Source organism: Ursus maritimus, unplaced genomic scaffold, assembly GCF_017311325.1.
Source record: "Ursus maritimus isolate PB19 unplaced genomic scaffold, ASM1731132v1 scaffold_4, whole genome shotgun sequence".
Classification (NCBI taxonomy): Eukaryota; Metazoa; Chordata; class Mammalia; order Carnivora; family Ursidae; genus Ursus; species Ursus maritimus.
Window position 1 is genome coordinate 64,849,276 of NW_024426552.1, and position 21,210 is coordinate 64,870,485.

Genomic DNA, 21,210 nt, shown 5'->3' on the forward strand with positions numbered 1-21,210 from the left:
ACTCTGAAATCCCAGCACCATGAAGTTGCTTGGGGCCAGCATCACCTCTTCTACTCCATGGCTTAGAATTCCCAATTGGTCCTTTTCCTTTTAACTTTACACTAAATTTCTCAATTATGAAAATCTTTCAAATGCATTTTCTTTTAAGTTTTGAAAGATAAGCATTTGCACATGGTTATATATTTCATTTACACTTTGGATGCCAGGCTGTCTCATATTTAGGTATGGATGCTGGTTTCTATTTTAAGTATTTCATATATTCTCACGTGCCTCATATTAATGGATGACATGGATGACAAGTCCTCATAAGCCATCCCAACCTGCTAGTTGTCTCCAGAGGATTACATAACAGATAGAAAGGAATATATGTAGCTGTATTGGAACTTGATTTAATAAACTACTAAAATGGAATGCACCACATATAATTTCATAATCTGATATTAATGATGTTTGTCATACTTTAATTTGACCTTAGTTCTTTAGATACCAAGTTCTTTGATTTTAATTCTTTTAAAAATAAGTAATTTTTCTTCATAGAACACCATCATTTTTAACTTCTAAAAGAAGTATTTTAAAGTGTTATCTTGGAGATTTACCGTAAAAAAAAAAAAGTTTCATTAAACCAAAACTCACAAATATTACCAAGCAGCAAAAATCTTCATGATCACGTCTCATTTTGTGTCATTCTCCTATTCACTTACTTACAGTAACTACCTCTTTATGGGTTAAATACAAATTTCTTGGCCAGAATTTCAGACTTGTCTCTGTCTAATCCCAGTTCTCCCACTACCCTCACATAATACCTTCTTGGCAGTCATTCCTAACTAATAACTCTAATACCTTATATTCCTCAGAACTTGTCAAGCAAATCAGATTTAATGAGCACTATTATACTAAAGAATACCAAAAAAATGATAGTTTAGCCCTGTTACTTTCAATTATTGTTGTACAATTTTTGCTTAATTTCTAGATTTTTTTTCATGTTTATCATGTCTCTGTAGGTAAAGTGGGCAGAAACCATTTTCCACATTATATTTCCTATAAACCCTGTCTGAGTAAAGTTGATACGTGAGCCTATGGTCAGATACTTTTAATCAACAAAAGTAATAGTATGGGGACATGATTCCAAACGTTTATTGAAAGCAGGCAAGGAATGAGTAAAGTGGTGGCGGTATAATGCATTGTCATTCATCAAATATTACCTTAATCCTATATATATATATATACACACACACACACACACAACACATACTGAGAATACAAAAATGAATAAAACATACTTCTTTACAGAGCTCATAATTTACGGAAACATGGCCCATGAAACCATTACAATACAAACTGGTAAAAGATAGATTCTGAACTTTATATAACAGTAGCTATAGAAAGAAACAAAACCTAACTCAGCTATCAGTTATGGTTGGAATCAGGCAGGCAGTGCTGGTCCACAAAGTGATTTCTGAACCGAGACTGAAGCATGGGTAGGAATTACTAGGTCAGACACATAGTGAAAGAGAATAGCCTCACCATTTAGACATTTAGCTTGCTTGATAATCATGAGGCACAATCTGACCAGGTTGTGAGATGTCCCTCAGCAAAATGCCATTAATAATGTTGTTTTACTTTTAGTTTTTATCTCAATAAAAAAAAAATGTTTAACAAACCGAACCGTGACTTATTTTTCCCAATTTATAGACTTGGTTCTATGGAACCATTTCATGTGTGAGTGGCATCTGCCGTATCTCTCCATTCCACCACTGTCCCAGGCTTATGTTCTTATTCATCTTATCTCCCAAACCCACACTGGAGTTATTCCAAACTCCAGCTCCCCTCGTTTATCAGTCATCCTATCTTGTAAACCTTACTTCTAAATATTTCTCAAATACACGGAGAGGAAAAGAATGGGAATCTGTTCAGGGATAGACATAAGAGTCAACACCAGACCTGAAGACTGAAAGTCAGAAGCCCTAGGTTCTAGACTTGCTTTTCCAATTGTCTTGCTTTGTAAATTTAGGTTATAGGTCTGAAATCTTATAATCTAAGCCAACTTTTTTGTTGCTGTTTTATAAAGATTTTATTTATTTATTTATTTGTTTGTCTGTTTGTCAGAGAGAGAGAGAGAGCAGGAGCACAAGCAGGCTCCCTGCCGAGCAAGGAGCCCAATGCAGGGCTCAATCCCAGGACTCCGGGATCATGACCTGAGCCAAAGGCAGACAGACGCTTAACTGAGCCACCCAGGCATCCCTTCCCCCCCTCAAAGATTTTATTTATTTATTTGTCAGAGAGAGTAAGACAATGTTAAAAAGAAATACAAAACCATACCAAAAGTAAGAGAAACCCATCTTTTTAAATACTTTTTTTTTTTTTTTTTGGCCAACTTGGCTCTATTTCTAAAGGGTTTAGTAGTTACTCATCCACAGTTTAATTGTTTTGTCATTTCCTAATGCTGCTGATGCAATGATGTTTTCTGTAGGATGACAAGCTGCTGAGATTACAACATCTGTATGACCTTGTAATTTCTGTACAATCTCTTTAGTCTGAAGGTTCCAAATATAAACCAGATTATCTTCTGAACCAGACACAATCCATTTTCCACCAGTAACTGAAAAATTGGCAAATATGCAGTATTTCTCATTCTTATGACCAGTGTATGTTTTCAGGCATCTGCCTCTGCTATAATCCCACAGTTTAAGAGTATTGTCCAAAGTTGCAATTAGAAGATACTTTCCATTTGGAGAAAATTTTACAAAAGAGATAGGAGCATTATCATCATCAACAAGTATTTTTAAACACTGACCTGATGCAGCATCCCAAATTCTACAGACACCATCATAGCTACCTGACACAATCAAGGACCCGCTACAATTAAAATGAACAGCAGAAACTGGGTCAGAGTGAGCAGACAAAGTCTTCAGGCACTTTCCTGTTTTCACCTCCCATATTTTCACACTCTCATCAAAAGATCCTGAAATGATGAGATTGGATGGTGGATTGAAATTACAGCAAAAAACGTAATTACTATGCCCCTTCAGCGTTTTCAAACATTTTCCAGATCTCACATCCCAAATCTTTAGGGTTTTGTCATCTGAGGCAGAAACAAGGCGACTGGAATCTGATGACCAGGCAACATCTGATATTTCCAGATTGTGACCATAAAGTGTTTTCTCATACTTTCCGTCATAGGCTCCCCAAATTATAATTACTTTGTCAGCAGAAGAACTTGCTAGCCATTCTCCATTAGGACTAAACTTAACTGATGATACTGCTTCCGTATGTCCCATGAGAGTAAATTTAAGAGCATAGTTTGGTTTTTCAGACATTTGCTTGCTCCGACTGGCTGATGAGGGGAGGCCCCACTCTGCTTTACCATCTCCTGCCTCCTTTGTCGCCATGGTTCTGAAGCTCCAAGTCAGTAGGTTGGGTAAGCGTCGGCCCTGAACCAGGCAGCCCAATATTCTGACTTTCTGTCCAGCAAAATGAAGATAAAAACATCAGACTCAAAAATAAACGGTCTTTTAGTGATTGCAATTTCTGGACTGTCTTTATACAATGATTCAGCAGCACGGCTTGGACCCTTTTCTTTTTCCTTGCTTCCTCCTTTGTAAACAAATACTTGAGAAATAATATTAAAAGGGTCCAATGCTCTGTCGGTAAGTGAGGTATGTTTTGGGTATTTTGCCGTGCAAAGTGACGAGGGGCGTGGGTGATCTACAGAGAAGTATTTTTCACCGCCCCTCCCCCAACTCCGAAACGTTTAGAACACGAAGCAAGCCTACCAGTCAGATAAACTTTCGTTACTTGAGCATGAATGAATCACCGGCTTAAACAAACGATTTTAGAAAGTAAAAAACAAAACAAAACAAAACAAAACAAAAAAAACCCTGCGTAAGCATCATGAATTGCGGCCGGGCGCGCTGCAGTCCACGGCTAAACACGGCGACGCACCACCACCTCAATCCAACACAGCCGGTAGCACAGCGGTGCGCATGCGCACGCCAACTTCGAGTCGAGGTGACCAATGGGAGAGGTCTGCCTGCGCTTGCGCAAAGGAAGGCGCTGGCGTTTCCTTCCGGTCTTCATCGCCTCTGCCCGCTACAGACGAATTCTGGACTTCCTTCTTTGGCGTGTGAGTGGGTGTACTGGGCGTCTCCCAGACCTGACTGGCTATCGTCGGTAGCAGTGAATGTTTCAAAGAACATTCATTTCTTTTTGGAAACCGTGTCACGAGAAAGAACTGAATTTTCCGATTCCCTTAGTGGAAAGGTTAAGCCCACGTTGGCACGTAGCTAGCCGTGGATCCTCCCCACCCCGCCCCAGGCGCTGGTGACTAAGCATCTGCTTCGCGGGCGGCTTTGGTTCTGTTTCTCTCTATTCTTGTGGTATAGAGCCTCGTGGCGTGTACTTAAGGCTGCAGATAGGCAAGGGGAGCTTAGCCGAATTTATGCCCAGATTATAAAGCTTCTGGTTTAAAAGTTTTGCGTAAATGTTTCGGGAAGGATGAAGAGTATGTGTTGGGGGCCTCCAAAAGCCAGTGCTTAGGACGTGGTAGTGCCGGGGAAGGGAGCAATCGTTTGTTTTAGCATTTCCTTATGCCTTAAACTTTCTAAGAGAACAGGTCAGATCTGCATAGGTGCTTGAGACCGAAAAAGACATAGAAATTGGTGGAACGTGGTTAAGAAATGGGATCGGGATAGGCTGGTGATGGGTAGTAAGGAGGGCACGTATTGCATGGTGCACTGGGTGTTAGACGCAAGTAATGAATCGTGGAACTTTACATCAAAAACTTGGGATGTACTGTATGGTGATTAACATAACAATAAAAAATTTTATTAAAAAAGAAATGTGTAAGGTTAACTCGTAATTGGCATTAGACAGTCCGAAGTTTTAAGAAATGTTTAATGGCCCTGAGAGTGCTATGTAAAGATGTATGCTTTTCAAATGTTAAGTTACTATCTTTAAACAAGAATAGGTTTACGGGGTGCCTGTCTGGCTTCGTCCCTAGAGCATGCGATTCATGATCCTCTTCATCTCCGAGTCCTGAGTTCAAACACCGCCTTGGGCGTAGAGCTTACTGTAAAAAAAAAAGCTTACCAAAAAATTGGAAGCCTGATGAGTTTCTACTTACCTGTAATTGTTCAATAAAGAGTGCTCAAAGGGGCAGTAAGTGTTGTTAACAAGGTTTCCCCCCTCGCGGAGCTGAAGTCTAGAGGCAGGTATCTCTTTTTTGTTTTTTTTCTCTCTTTTTTTGACGTAAACTCAGGAGTCGCGTGCTCTACCACATAGCCAGCCAGGTGCCCCGCGGTAAGTGTCTCTTAACGATGTTTTCTGTCAGCCAACAGTTAAAAGCATTTGGAAACAAATTCTATCTTATATTTATTAGGGGTAATTGAAAGTCGGGCCTTTACATGAGGTACAACGACATAATTAGGTCACCTATAATAATCGACTGTAGTAAAACCTCATTACCTTAAGACCCTACTACTCTACTTTGGAATTTGGGCAGGAATTGGACGAAAGCTTTAGTCTTAGCCAGTGCAAATTAATGGTATAACGGTAACAAGGTGCTGGGAATAGGAAGAGCATCTTTTAAGTGGATTGGAACGTCCATTTATATACATTAAATTAGGATTCTTAGATATTTATTAAGGCAAGTTTCCCTCTAACATTTTAAGAAGAACTTTTCCCTTTTATGTATCTAGTTCAGTTATGATTAAACTCTGCCTCTTCCCTTTCCTCTTATTAGTATAATTTTTACTGGGAAGCATAGAAACACTCTAAAATTCTCCATCAGTTGAGACTATTTTCATTTTTATTAACTCATTAAAAAATAAAAAGCGCTATAGAGAACAAAGTGTAGGCTTTGTTCCAAAGATTTTAAGTAAATTTGTATTTTTCCAATAACTGCTCTATGCACTAGGGAGAGTAAAGAAGAAATTAGACAAGGTAAATTTGTGACATGAGGGCTAGGATGGGGTATTGGTGCTGGAGTATATTTTAATAACCCACTAGAAATATCACAAGAGTGAGAGGGATGGGGCACGGTCGAGAATGTCTTGATAGGGGGCTCCTGGCTGGCTCAGTCAGTAGAGCATGCCACTCTTGATTTAAGGGTGGTGAGTTCAAGCCTCACATTAAGGGTAGAGTTTACTTCGAAAAAAAAAAAAAGTGTTGATAGGAATATCCGGAAATAATTTTTCTTCAGATTTCCCCAGAATTTGAAGAAATTTCCGCTATTAAAATCCATTTCTAGATGTCTGGAATTTTTTGTTTACAAATAGCATCAGGAATTTGTGTAAAGAAATTAAAGCTCTGAATATAACTAGTTAAATCTTTTTATTAATCCTGTTCTAATATTTAGTCCTGATAATTGCAGTCCTTATGAATTAGGCCTAAGAATTTTGTAGTTTAGGCCCTTGGGAGGAGGGAGCATCAGCTATGTGGAGCGCGTAGAGTAGGAGACACTGATACGGGTAAATCCAAAGTGGCAGAAACCATAGAGCTTTGCGTTTGCTGCTCTGAGGCCAAGTTCCTCACACGGCCCTGTTCTTAACAATTTATATTTGTGCTGCTCTTCATCTTCACCAGGTAGGTGATTTGGAAGTTTCCCTCTCTGTAGAAATCGATTTCTTTTCTTTGTATTTCCCAGAAAAGTTTTAGAACTGAAGGTCTCAATGGTTGAAAGGTTTATTTCCCTTCCCCTCAGTCAATTTTGCAGATATTCTAAATAGAAATGCCACAAATAGGTCAATTTTTAAAAAAAATAAATTTATTTGCTATTTATGCAGGACTGAGATTAAGTCCTATTTTAAGGAATGTCTTGACTGACTCTTCATAGCAATTCCTGTTACCAAATTCAGTCCTCAAAAATCAAGCACAAAACTGTAGTTGCTTAGGACCACTAGCAATTTAAATCTATAAAAATCTAATTGGACTAAATATGGAGTGGCCCAGAATTTATCTAAACTGAGATCTTTTTTAAAGTGAAAGGGGGCACTAAAACCATCAGCTGGTGTTAATTGATCTAAAACCTGGGACTATACCTAGCAAACCAGTTTAATCACTGACTTCTGGAGGACTCTCCTCATAAATCACAACTTAATTTTGGAAAATTCTATACTCTTTATATGGTAGTTTACATCCCAGCCTGACCACATCTCTCTCAAACCCTGTGCTCTTCTTTCCCCACCACTGTGGTTTCCTGGGTTTCTATTTTCTCCTCACCATCACTAAATAATGCTGGACCCAAGTGGTTTAAATAAGGCTCCCTCAGGTTAAATGGGTTTAAAGGAATTTCAAGAGTAATTTTATTCTCTGCAGAAACATTTAAGATCACAGAAATGACCACATATTGATTTTAAAATGGAAAAAAAAGACTTTTTCAAATTGGCAAATGAAATTTGGGGCAATGATCATCTACCCTAGCTTTAATGAATTTGTAAACTCAGCCATTTTGTACTATAGATGACAGCATAGTCTGCAAGAACTAATTATATTTTGCTTTAAGATTCTGTTTTCAGGGGTGCCTGGGTGGCTCAGTCGTTAAGCATCTGCCTTCGGCTCAGGGCGTGATCCCAGGGTCCTGGGATCGAGCCCCACATCAGGCTCCTCTGCTGGGAGCCTGCTTCTTCCTCTCCCACTCCCCCTGCTTGTGTTCCCTCTCTCACTGGCTGTCTCTCTCTCTGTCAAATAAATAAATAAAATCTTTAAAAAAAAAAAAAAAAGATTCTGTTTTCAGAAAAAAATACCTGGCCAATAGAATCTCTCAGCAATAGATACAATAGTAAAAATGAAAACAAAACAAAACCAATCAAAACACCCTATTTAATAGCCTGAGGCAACCACCAGCTTCCACGTAAGATGTAATTGCCAAAAAAGTTACTTTTCATAACTTCAGAACAGGTCAGAAGAGATTAATGTGCTATATTTGATAATACACACACGGGGTTATTTTATATAAATATATATAATGTTATCCTGTAAAATATAACGTAACTTTTCACAGAAGGCATAGGGTTTTTTGTTTTTATATGATGAACTGCTGTGACCGTATCTGCTTTTGTAAACTTCAGGTCAAATTATGTTCTCCTGAAAGGTAACCACATATAAAATATGTTGAGACACTAAATCTAAGAGTTGTTAATTCCTGGTTTCAACAGCAGCATAAAAGAATTCCTTTGAATTTTCTTTTGTAACCAAGTACCCTTTACTAATATCACATCGATGCGTATTCCTTCAGTCATTTAGTATTTATTGGATAGTCTGCTATGTGCAAGGCACTCACCCACGGCCTGACAGACCACATTCAAGTACAAAGAATCATCAGATCCATTCCAAATCAAAGCGTAAGAACACTTTGAAAACAACAGAGTGGTCATAATGATGAAGTAAGCAGAACATACTCAACAACATACATTAAAAGGTGATCTTTCTAACTTTTGATATTCCTTGGGACGATATTCCTTTAGGAAGTCAGCTGTGTTAAATTCACATCCGTGGATGGCACTGCTTTCTAAGGCAGAATTCTTCACTCCAAAGCCTTTCCTTCTCTGTGTCAGTACCTTCTACATTTGCGTTTGTTGAATGGAAAAATGTTTGAGTTTACCCATTGTGCTACTAAACTCAAAATCAATCATTTGCATATATGTATTTTTTGACTTCTGTTGTTTTGTCAGGTCATATACAGAATTTTAGCACCACATAAGGTTAAAAGAAGTTTGGGCTGAGAGGCTGTACATTACCAAAATATGTAACCTAAAAGCAACTTCATACCTTAGTTATTTGAAGGGTGCTCATGAGAAAGAGCCAGAAAGGCTGATCTGACAAAAAGCTGGTCCAGCTGTGGCTGCTGTGTTAAGTCTAGTTCTGGGAGCTCCTGGCCCAGAAGAACACCACCGGGACTGCTGCTTTCTTCCATCACAACCTGCACTGCTCTGTCTCACCAGACAATGTCTGAGGTTGTGACCCTGGGGCAAAGTAAATTCTCCTAAGTCTTGATTCTGTCACCTCTATCATAGTGACAGTTACCCACCTCAAAGAGCAGTTGAAGGATTAAAAGAGAAAAAAACGGGAAGCCCTTACCCAGGCACCTGGCACACAACAGAGGCTCAAAGACTAGTTGCCTTTTTGACCTATGGGAAAACAGACCAGGACTCCTTTTATTCTACCCTCAGTTGAAAGCAAAACTTATCTACCCTTCATCTTTTCTTCTTGCCCCAAACTTCCAAATTTTATACCCAGTAGCAATTTGATATTTTTTAAATTAGCATATATTTGCTTTACTTCATCACACGTTTTTGTGATGTCCTGGTACCCACTCTTATTACCTATCCTTTTCTGACAATAAAGCATATTATAGAATACTCTCCGTATTAGAGCAGACTCACTGGTGTCCCATCTGGCCTTCAGTTACTTTAACTTTAAAAAAAATAAATAACTTTTTTTTTTTTTAAAGGAATCTCTACTCCCAACATGGGCTCGAACTCATGACCCTAAGATCAAGAGTTGCATGCTCTACTGACTGAGCCAGCCAGACGCCCCATGAGGAAGCAAATTTTTTTTCATTCTTTTTAATTAAAAAATTTTTAAGATAACTTTTCTTTTTGAATAGGCTCCACGCCCAGCGTGGTGCTTGAACTCACGACCCTGAGATCAGGAGTCACACGCTCTACCCACTGAGCCAGCCAGGTGCCTAATAACTTTAACTTTTGATAGAGAAAGGTAGCCAAAAGTATTTCCCAGCTTGGCAGATACGTATTTACTCTGCTCACCTAAAAAGTGGCTCTGTTCATTTCAGATGGCAAAAAATTCAGATGTGAGAGTTCATATATATATATATATATATATATATATATATATGTGTGTAGACCTATTTCTCAAATTAGCAAATTTTGGAATGTAGGAGGTAGAACATAGTATATAAATATGAAAAGCAAACAATGACCCTTTCTAAAAGTGGATCCCTTTTTCTTTACTGAAAAACATCCTTACACATCAAGATTTCATATATGTGTGTGTGTGTATATATATATATAATTCCTATATTCATATATATATACATACATATATATATATGAAAAGCCCCAAGCCCTAAAACATCAATAGGCAATGACTTGCCTATTGATAGAAAAAATATTCACAAAACTAATCAGCAAGAAAGAAAAATCTTTGAACTTGAGGAAAACCCTTTCATAATGCAACCCCAAATTGGGGGATTCTAAATAACTGAAATGTTTAGCACTAGCGAAGTAAATTCAAAGTTGCCTGTGACTGGCCATGTACAACAGGATTTAATTGACAAAGTCTGGTTTATAAAATATATTACATATTTTTTCTCAGGCAAAATCAGCAACAATCTGGAATAATTATTATGGGGTAGTCATCATTGCTTATATTTGTGACACTATGAAAAAATGGCCCAGAGCCCATTTACCTTTATCTGGCAGATGGAAGAAACAATCCTAGGGCAATAGTTTCCAAAAACAGTATAGCTAACAAAGGTTTGAAAGGGCCCTACTTAGTGACAAGAACATGAATTAAAGTGTTCCATAGAAAACTCTCTCTTTAATCTGTTTTCCTTTCCTGGTTTTTCTCAATCTAACTATATCTACCCTGCTGGTCCTTCAAGTACAGGGTGCCTTTATATCCTAAATGCTTACAATGCTTTTTTTTCCCCACCGAAGTTTTCATTTCAAAGAATAAACTTTGAAAGTGTGGAGGAGGAAAAAGGGAGGGGGTGGATAATCAAGCTACTTTCCCCCTGATTAGTATACATTGTAGAAGAGTTTTCCTGTTGAATTAACATGCTTTTGTAATGAGTGACATATTAGTGATACGGTTTCAATAAATTCAGTGTAAATTAATAGAATCTGCCAGGCAGAGAACTAAAATTAGGACTTAGTTACCTCCTAAAGTCTCATTTCTATAACCAAAAAGGCTGCTTTATCAGTTCCAACATTTATGCTGGGATTTAACTTTCAGTTAATTCCAATTTTTATATTAAGAACATTTTATTGCAAAAAAAATTTAACTCCTCTCTCATGAACTTCCAGGACAGAAGCAAGGTAAATTCCTGTTTTAGCCAGAAAATGGATCATTCACTGAGACACCTGCAATTGCAAAACTCCCAACGCACGCTCTTCTCACTAACCTGGGGAAACGACTGTGTGTGCTTTATCCTTTTTCCATTCAAACTGGTTTATCAAAAATGAATTGAAATTTTTAAAATTATCCAATAGAAGGTACATAATTTAAAACATCCTAGAGAAATGACGTGTTACCAGTGATGTACAGGTAAAAAAACTCAGCCACAAAAAAAGTCAAAGCTAAAAACAAGATTTTTACTATGCATCAGTGCTTCTATTCCCCTTCTGAAAGAAGTTATATTTTAATGTGATGTAAAGGCAAAACTGAAAGTTTTTCTTTAAATTAACCACCTAATTTGTCCCTAAAATTACAAAGAATCAAAGTCTTTTACAGGTCAAGTGCAGTAAACTAAAATGTCCTTTCAGCACAAAGCAGCACTAGAAGAAGTTAGAGATGGGAGCTGACTAGTTTTGCAGTGGCTGCTCCGTCAGTAACAGACATCAGACGGTGTCTATCCAGAGCACAGACACAACTACAGACTAGATGCGAAGAATGCGTCACACACTTGGCTGAAAAATGTCCTTTGTCTTTGTATCTTTCTACTTTGAATGAAGTGGATTTTTTTTAAGTTTAAATCAGGTCACATAAGTTGGCTGTTTAACAACATGATGAGGTATGAAAGCTCTGAGTGCCCCTGACATTCAGCAGGATTTACCAGAGATGTAGAATAACCTGTCAGGGGGACTTGCAAACAGTTACATTTTGGGTTATAATGAATTCTAGAAGAGGACAAGATTAAAGAGGTTTAAGAGGGTATTCTCTAAAACAGAAGTGACCGACTTTTCCTTCAGAACTCATTTTGAACAGCGTTATCAACAAAAAGATCTGATAGTGTGTCCCAACATTGAGTCAAGATGGCCAACTAGCACCAAGAAGTCGTATTGAACTCAGTTGCAGTTCTCTTGGTAATTAAGCTTATATTTTCACTCCAGTCCAAGCACAAATGTGGATCACTGAAGACAGTACTGGAAGCGCCATTTGTAGGTACATTGCAGTTATCATTAAATGAGTCAGAAGGTAGAAACCTTTTATTTATGGGGGGGACTTGACTGGGCAGCACTAGTAGATGAAATGATTAGGGAACGATGAGGTTATTTAAAAAAAAAAAAATAGATCACTGCCCTTATTTGCGTTGAACAGGTCATGTTGAGAAGATGATTATTTAAGATAAAGATGCTACATTAAAGGGATCACATATGCAGCATGAATACATTAGAATCAAGCTGCACTGGGCTAAGAAAAAAAAGTTTCCCTAAGTAACCTTTAAAAGTATGTGTTATTATCTGCCAGTCACAGAGGGGGAAAGCACCCAGGGTGAACTCCAATTTAATGAGGACCTTGATCAGGACCACAAAGCCTGAAACATTTGTTTTAATGCAGAAACACAGCCTCTAGTCACACTGGTTGAATCTGGGAAAATTGGAGGGATTTTTTGTTTTGTTCTGTTTTGTTTTACTTTTTTATTGAATTACAGGATATTGTTTCGATTACTAAGGATTCTCAATCTTCATATCAGCATTAGAGTCGAACCACTTCCAAATCCTAAGACACATTAAGACCAAAGAGAAGCAATAGCCATACAAATTAATATGTGCCCCTCTCCTTTCTGCTCTAAGGGAATCTTCAAACCAGTATCACATTTAAGAGTCAAAGTGTTAATTCTTCAGCATTCCTGACAACTAGAAAGCACATTCACTGAAGGCTGAAGGTGAGGGAGCGGATGGTTTAACTTTAATATCTGTGAAGAATGGCGCCAATAGAGGAAAGAAAACCATCCAGTCTCAGTAAGGATTAATGCAAATTTGGCTAGAAAAGCCACCAGGTAATCCAAGGGTTCACTGTGGAAGAACTCACGAGAAGTACTCTGAAGTGTACACAACAGGTCTAAACATCTCCCTTGTTGCAAGTAGTTGTGTGAAATTCAAGATAAAGGTTTAGTCTCATCTTTTAATATCAGTGTTTTTCCCCACTTTAAAGGGAATGAGGAGGAGTCCTCTTTTTCCCCCACAAAGAAAGGGAGCCACATTAATATGTGTATAATCCCATGACTCTTATATAAGCGCGGAGCTCCAAAGCCTAGGGATTTTCCATAAGAGTGGGCCGTTCTGGTTACCCTTTTTATTAGCAGGGTATTCCACCACAGAGAGCCAGAGGTTTTCCAGATGTGTGTGAGAGAGCAGGTGCGCAAGGCAAGCAAATGAGCGCAAACAGTATTATGGAAAACATTTGAGAAGTTAGCTCCGTGAGGACTGTGGGCTCCACGAGAGGACTTGACTGGGTAGCCTGGTCTGACACAGGAACATGAAAGCAGAGTATTGCTTCAAAGCTGGAAACCTTCCATAGGAGCCTCACACTGCTGGAAGATGTACTGCTGCTGGCTAAGGTCAACCTGGGGCGCAATGCTGCTGTCCTCATCCTCGGTCCCGAAGTAATGCTCGATGAGATCAAAGGCCTTCTGGTAGATCTCCTGGTTTTCATGACTCTGTAAGAACTCAATTTTATCCAGACCTAGAGTGAAGAATAAAGAAGAACCTGTGTGTATACACATATTCTTCGTTCTGTGGCAATGCCAATGAAACTATTTTGCCATGTCTCCTTATTGTAAAGGGAAGAGTTTCTTCTCTAGTTGGACCTCATTAGTATTTTATAACAGCACAGAAAGGATCACCAGGATTACATCTGAATGCTAGTATTACAAACTAACATCTTAAACACATGCAAGCAACAACCAGTCCCCAGAAGCAGCAATTTCCCTAACAGTCTTCACACATCATCCAGTGTCTAAGGCCAGTGGCAGAAGTGTTCCTTTTGAACTGTATCTATGACCTAATTAATTCTGGTTCTAAGTTCTGAGCTATCCAATATATCAACAAATGTATATAATACCCTTAAAATAGCCAGAATCAACTCCTACTGCTTAAACGAAGAAGTCCAGCTAGAACAATTAGCCAACACATTCCCTTTACTAAGTTTGAGCCCATCAGAACTAGGTTTTTCTTTTACTTGCAGCCATAAGCAACCTAACTGCTATAGCAATACTGAAAATAAATGTTAATATTGCTTAAAGGAAAAAAATACATATTCATATATGTCTCCATGTTAAAATATATATACATCAAAAAATTAACAATAGTTATTTCTGAGGAGAAACATCTCCAGGTAGAGGAACATTTTTCTTTTTTATACATTTCAAAATGTCTTATACTAAGCAGGTACAGCTTTTATAATCAGTTTTGGAAAGCAGTTCTGCATTATCTGATAAACTGGAAGATGAACATACCCTACGATCCCTAATTCCAATCTTAGGAATAAACAAACCCTAGAGTAGTGCTTTGCAACCCCCGGCTATGCAGTAAAAGCACTTAGGGAACTAAAAGGTTCATGTACATTGGTAAACCAATGATGAAGAGTACAGTTAACACTGAGATTGGAAGAATGAAGAAACCAAAAGGCAAACAGTGACTCTTTAAAATGAGAACTCTAAATCTTACAAGAGAAAAGAAGTAGAATCTGGCATCATCCACAGGAGATGCAGGTGTTCCTGGGGCTCAGATGGACTAGCAGGAATCCAAGAGGACTCACAAGGGCAAGTGGAGTCCAGGAACTGGGAAGATCCTTAGAGCCCAGCGTAAAAATGGCTAAATTGAAGGGTACTCGCTTCTCTTCACAATTAATTCATATTCTTTTCCAATAATTCTACCTACTAAATATTATTACTCATAAGAGAACAAATTTTTCATGAGAGTTTATGCTGACAGATGTGGACAAGTCAGAAAAGCAAGAAAAATATAATTTCAGGACAGCTATTGAACACTCTATCTTACCATATGCTTCTTCAATCAAAGCGCAGTAAGGGTTAACGCCAGTGCCATTCCTTTTGGCTTCTTGCTCTCCCAGCCTCAGGATATTTTCCAAGCCATTTAGGGCGACCTGTACAATCTTAGAGTCCATGACTGTGAGGAGATCGCAAAGTGGCTTGATACAACCGAGTTCTACAAGGTACCTAAATTAATACAAAGAATAATTTAGTTGAACAAAGCTTTCAATTTCATAAAACTTTTATGAAATAAGTGGGTCATCCTCAAACTGTAGAGATAAAAATAAGCACCCATTCAACCATATAGGCTACATCCTATCATAAAGCTACAAATAAAAGAAACAAAACCAGTTCTCTAACACCATCTCTACTTTCCCCCTCACTATTACTGGACCCCAAGAAACTGAATACCCTCTTACTCTGAATATGAACAACTCCTCGAAACAGTATACTTTTGACAAATTTCATCTGTGTTTCTGTAGAACCACACCTATGAAACAGGTGCTAAAGGCATCCCAGGCCCAAGAGGCCATTTCTATTTTGTACAAAAATCTCTTAAAACTCTAAGAAAACAAATAACTCCATTTAAAAATGGACAAAAGATCTGAACATACATTTCACCAAAGATCTGATGGCAAATTAAATATGAAAAGATGCTGAACATCATTAATACATGTCATCAGGGAACTGCAAGTTAAAACAATGATGCCACACCTATTAAAATGGCTAAAATGCAAAACACCTGACAATACCAAATGCTGACAAGAATGAGGGGCAACAGGAACTCATTTTTTGCTGGTGGGAATGTAATATAGGATAATCACTTTGGAAGACTGCTTGGCAGTTTTTTACAAAGCTTTCTGTACAATCCAACTATCACACTGTGGACACTCACCCAATTGAGATGAAAACTTAGGTCCACACCAAAACCTATACACACACATCTACAGCAGCTTTATTCATAACTGCCAAAAAACCAGAAGCAACCAAGATGTTCTTAAATAGGCAAATGGATAAACTGTAGTATATCCAGACAATGGACTATTATATTCAGGTATAAAAAGAAATGCACTATCAAGCCAGAAAGGAAACTTAGACATGCTGAGTGAAAGAAGCCAGTCTGAAAAGACTCCACACATAATACCAAACACATGACATTCTGGGAAAGACAAAACTTTCATAAAGACAATAAAAAGTGGGGCACCTGGGTGGCTCAGTTGGTTACATGTCTAACTCTTGATTTCAACTCAGGTCATGATCTCAGGGTTGTGAGACTGAGCCCATGCTCTAGGCTCTGCCCTGGGCATGGAACCTGCTTAAGATTTTCTCTCTCCCTCACTCCCTGTCCCTCTCCCTCCTCCCCTAAAAAAAAAAAAAAGACATAGTGGTTGCCAGGGATTTGAAGGGTGGAGGTAAAGGAGTAGTGAGGAATAGGGGAAGCAGAGGGGATTTTTTAGGGCAGGAGAATATTCTGTATGACACCACAATGGTAGAAACAGGACATGCATTCACCAATAACTATACAATTATACAACACAAAAATTGTGTACAACACAAAAAGCTCTCAGGTCAGGTCATGATCTCAGGATCCTGGGATTAAGCCCCGCATCTGGCTCTGCACTCATCGGGGAGTCTGATGCTCTGCCCCCTCTACCTCTGCCCCTCCCTTCACTCGCACTCACACACACTCTCTCTCTCAAATAAATAAATCTTTAAAAAAACAAAAACCAAGGCTCTTTTATGATTATAAATGTTAGTTGCAAATTTGAAAAACAGAAAAGCATAAAGAAGAAGTACACAGAGATTAACCACCACTATTATACCCCACTATTGCTTCCTCTGTGTCCTAATTTTTATGAAGGGCACCCACCTACCATTTTCCCCAGTTACCTTGGACTCTTCTTCCTTCCCTTGCTACTTAAAGCCTGCCAGCAAGTCCTACAGATCCTTGTTTCCTGTACCGAGACCCGTATCTCATGCAACAGCTATTATCTTAATCCTGACCTTACGCTAACTACTGCAATGGCATCTTAATTACTCTTTCCTCCTCAAAAATGTTATTGTCAAGGCTAAAGACACTAAGTCTTCCCAATACTCAAGACTAAGGCCTTCATCCCAGTTTTCAAAGCCCATCAATTACTTAATTCCTCATCTTGCAAAAGAATAATCTACAGCAGGGGTGCCTGGGATGGCTCAGCTGGCTGAGCATCTGCCTTCGGCTCGGGTCATGATCTCAGGGTCCTGGGATCGAGCCCCATGTCAGGCTCTCCACTCAGCAGGGCATCTGCTTCTCCCTGTCCCTCTCCCTCTGTGATATCTCTCATTCTCGCTCTCTCTCAAATAAATAAAAATAAAATCTTAAAAAAGAAAACCCTATAGCAACATTAATTTGCCTCTTCCAATAACATTACCTGTGCACATTCCCTCATACTTACCCTTACGCTATTCGCTCTCCTCCAAAATAACCAAACCTCTACCCAACTGGCAAGTTTCATCTCTTCCATGAAACTTTCTCTAATTCAAGACAATATTCTTTATCCCTCATTCTTTGCATTTGATTATACTGGAACCTAAAATTATGGATATTTCCTAAGTTACTCTAATTGGTTCTTGCATCTGAATCTTGTCTACTCAAAAAGAATAAGCAAAACCACACAGATGTCTGTTATCAGTGATAAAGTCAGTTTATTTTCTGTAATGTGGACTGTGATATTTTTGTAATAATTTTTCAAGATAACTCTTCATCTGGTTAAGAAGAAACTGCTAGGAGATTGATAATGAACTTCATTAATATAAATAGCTATGCTGAATTTTAAAAAGGAATAGTAAGTAGCCTTTCTACTCTTCTCTAATAGAGCAAAATACCCCTGAATACTTCCTGATGAAATCTTCCACAGTATTTTAGAAAGGTTTTAAGAATATGTGTACAGTTTAACCATTTCAATTAAGAAACCACATTATAACTTCTACATTACTTCTTACTACTACCATTACTGGGATAAATGCCATTACCAGTGGTGGCATACTTATAATCATAGTACCCCAGAACCAGAATCTTGGGAGGTTGAAAAAGACCTTAATCTCGTCCAAAATCTTTCTGATCACTTGAAATCTTCCTTAAAAACCTGTCCATGATGAATTTTACCAAAATAGATATTTGCAGTGTTAATCTATTTTATTATTTTAGGCACAGGGTTATCTTTTGTATCTAATCAACTTCTGAAATGTTAAGACTACCTTTTACATTTTTAAACTCCTAACAGAGCTTAGTATTGGTTCATTAGTGCCAACATTTAACCCACAAAGCAACAATATGAGAAGTAGCTGTATTTTTCTGATAGTATATATAAGGAAGGGGTTACAACTTCAACACTCATTTAAAATCATCTTTCCCTCATCTGAATTCCCCATAAAGAAATTTTTTTTAAGATGATTGCTTTTATTTTTTTTATTATTTTTTTAATGTCTTTTTATTATATTATGTTAGTCACCATACAGTACATCCCTGGTTTCTGATGTAAAGTTCGATGATTCATTAGTTGCGTATAACACTCAGTGCACCATGCAATACGTGCCCTCCTTACTACCCATCACCCAGGCAGGCTAGGAAGAGTCTAGGTTCCATTTTTCTCTTCATTGTTAATCTTTTGCTTTATCTGAAATACTGAATGTCCATAATTTAGCATTTAATTATATGATGTTTTCTTTGAGGAATTTATTCCTGTCCATATTTATGCCTTCTCCAGCCATTAAGATTATAAGCCACCGAAGGGGCCATTTAAATCTCAAGCTAATACAGCTCTCTCCCTTTACTGAATATTAGAGGACTTTAGGAGACATTGCCTCTAGTCAATTTGGCATTTTATTCTAAGATATAGCTCTCTTTCAAAGTCTGATCCAAATCTATTAAGCCATCTCAACTAAAAATAACAAGAGTTAGATACCAAAGTTGGACTCTAAGGATTCTACAAGTAACATTCTAGACTACCCAAGATTTTTTTGACCAAAAAACTCCAGAGTAGGCTAAAGCCACCCTATAAAAACTTCTATTCTCTCAAACCTCAACTATGCCTTACTTCTGTTATCCTGGAATTATTTCAGCAAGAAGGAATGGGAGAAAAATTAAATATACATTTGAGTCTAGTTATAAAACTCATGACAATCTTCCAAGAGGTTAGAAATGAGCATTCGTAACTAGTAGACGTAATTTTTCCTTTAATTTACAAGATGCCGCCTGGCTGGTACTTACTTGATCTGTTCTGCTGACCCTCCAGAAGTTGCATTTGTGATGGCCCAAGCTGCCTCTTTCCTTGTCCGAAACTCAGCAGTTTGTAATATACTAATGAGGGCTGGAAAAATGTTGGCATCTATCACAGTCTGAAATTAAATTAAAAATTAAATGAAAAGGGAAATTACAAAATTTGTAAGTGTTCATGATACTAATTATAACTCTTTAGCTACCTTCACTAATGACACTGTTCCCCCTGTTAAAAATTAACTGGAAGGAGTTTGTCTTCTTACCTATAACCTTTCAACTATACTTGGTTTCACTGGTAACACTCTCCCTGGAGTCTGGGATCTTACAATCTCTTAGTTTTTTCCCTGAGTTCTTTTCTCTTTAATTGTCCTCTCTTGTTCCACCCACAGTAACAAATTACAAAAGTTCAATTTTCTGTTCCTCTACTAGTCTCATTTCTTTCACAGTATCCAACTCTGACACGTGTGCTGCAACCTTCCAGTCCTCACTTCTGGGTGCCCCAGCCCAAGGTGGCCAACAGCTTGCTTTAGATGTGCTAACCACCTCAGGCATCATCTACCCTCTCTCTATAAGGTCTCCTCTCAAACCTCTCTTTTTGTATTTACTTATTGTAAATTTCATCAGTCACTATGTCTCCTTTACATTCTCAATTTAAAACATCCTAAGCCACCTTTTCCTTCCCTTTTAAGCACTGCCGCGATCCTATTCCAACCTACCACCTCCCACCCAGATTACCAGCAGAGCCGGTAGCTGGACAGAGTACTTTTACTTACTCCCCCTCATATATGAACACTAGAACAGTCTGCCTCAAATTACTTCCTTCATTTTTCTCCTAAGCTCAAAAACCTAAAATTGGTTCATATCATTTCCTCTATCAAGAAACTGAGAAATCCTACGTAAGAGCCTGACAGTATCAGGCAAGCAACTATGGCTGAAATCACCTCGGAGGAACTGCCGTAACTATTAGTCTCAGTCCCTGGCAGCATTCTGGGGAGGACTAACCATGCTTTTTTTGTTTGTTTCAAGTTTTTATTTAAATTCTAGTTAGTTAACATGTGGTGTAATATTGGTTTCAGGAGTAGAATTTAGTGATTCTTCCACCATGCTTTCCTGATCAAGAACTCTATCATACCAGCGAAGGAAGTCAGCAAAGTTTAGTGGAAAGACACTTCATCTTGATCCTGTCATTTACGAGGGGTGCCCTCGAGCAAATCCCTTTCTCTGATCCTCAGTTTCATCCTTAAATAAGAATACTGGATGAGATAACGATTCCACTCAGCTCAAAGTACCGTAAGTCTGTGTTTTATCTTTTATAACCAGTTGTTTAGCCTTTCTCATGGCCTGTGATGAACCCTGTGGCCCACTGCTTGCTTTATCTTCCACTTGGATTACTCTCCTATCTAATATAAGAACAAAATTAAAAGGCAGATAACCATTTAGAGAAAAATGGGTTCCCAAAGGTTTATAAAAACTGAAGTTATCCAATATGTGGGTCCACTAGAAAAAAAATATCTTACTTGGCAAGAGTAAAGCCAATCTGTTTAGTATAAAGATCATCAAAACACTTCAAAAATATAAGACACCATCTCTTGGGTCTTGGCAAATCATCAAATATTAAAGACAAAGGGAAAAACCAAGACCAAAGTTTAAGTTTCAAATCTGAACTTCTGTAAGGTAGGTTAAAAAACAAAACAAAACAACTAAACAAGACAACAATGTTGGAAGTTAATGGTCTCCAAGGTAATAACAAAAAAAAAAATTTAAGGCTAACTGAAAAAAACCTAAAACTTACCAATAAAAATAGAAGAAAGTTGCTATGGGATTACCTGAATCTGTGCTCTGTTTCCAGCTGTGATATTAGATATTGTCCAACATGCTTCCTTTTTGATAGATTCCTTTGGGCTACTCAGCAAATGTAATAAACTCTGCAGAGCTGAGCAATTCAAAATTACCTAAACGGAAAAGTTTGAAACTTATCCTCTATTGATCCAAACAG

At 38.0% G+C, this 21,210-nt stretch overlaps 2 protein-coding genes and 1 non-coding gene across 4 annotated transcripts in view; all 3 read right to left on the bottom strand.

Moving 5' to 3' along the window:
• Nucleotides 1–2,258: 2,258 nt before the first annotated feature.
• WDR5B (WD repeat domain 5B) lies at nucleotides 2,259–3,955 on the bottom strand. The gene is made up of 2 exons (XM_008708164.2): nucleotides 3,774–3,955; nucleotides 2,259–3,461 (listed from the first exon to the last, which is right to left on the bottom strand). Exon 2 carries the CDS (start codon nucleotides 3,387–3,389, stop codon nucleotides 2,397–2,399), a length of 993 nt encoding a protein of 330 aa, XP_008706386.1. The 5' UTR covers nucleotides 3,390–3,461; nucleotides 3,774–3,955; the 3' UTR covers nucleotides 2,259–2,396.
• Nucleotides 3,956–9,610: 5,655 nt separating this feature from the next.
• On the bottom strand, nucleotides 9,611–9,683 carry TRNAR-CCU. Its single transcript has one exon. It is a non-coding gene; the product is annotated as a tRNA-Arg (tRNA).
• A 1,629-nt stretch (nucleotides 9,684–11,312) lies between these two features.
• Nucleotides 11,313–21,210, bottom strand: part of KPNA1 (karyopherin subunit alpha 1) — a 69,215-nt gene continuing 59,317 nt past the window's right edge. For both annotated transcript variants that reach the window (XM_040621323.1, XM_040621322.1), the window contains 4 exons: nucleotides 21,041–21,166; nucleotides 19,206–19,333; nucleotides 14,964–15,142; nucleotides 11,313–13,647 (listed from right to left, as the gene is read on the bottom strand). In XM_040621323.1, coding sequence (XP_040477257.1) covers nucleotides 13,460–13,647; nucleotides 14,964–15,142; nucleotides 19,206–19,333; nucleotides 21,041–21,166 — 621 coding nt within the window. In that variant the 3' untranslated portion in view covers nucleotides 11,313–13,459. The remainder of the gene's footprint in view (nucleotides 13,648–14,963; nucleotides 15,143–19,205; nucleotides 19,334–21,040; nucleotides 21,167–21,210) is intronic.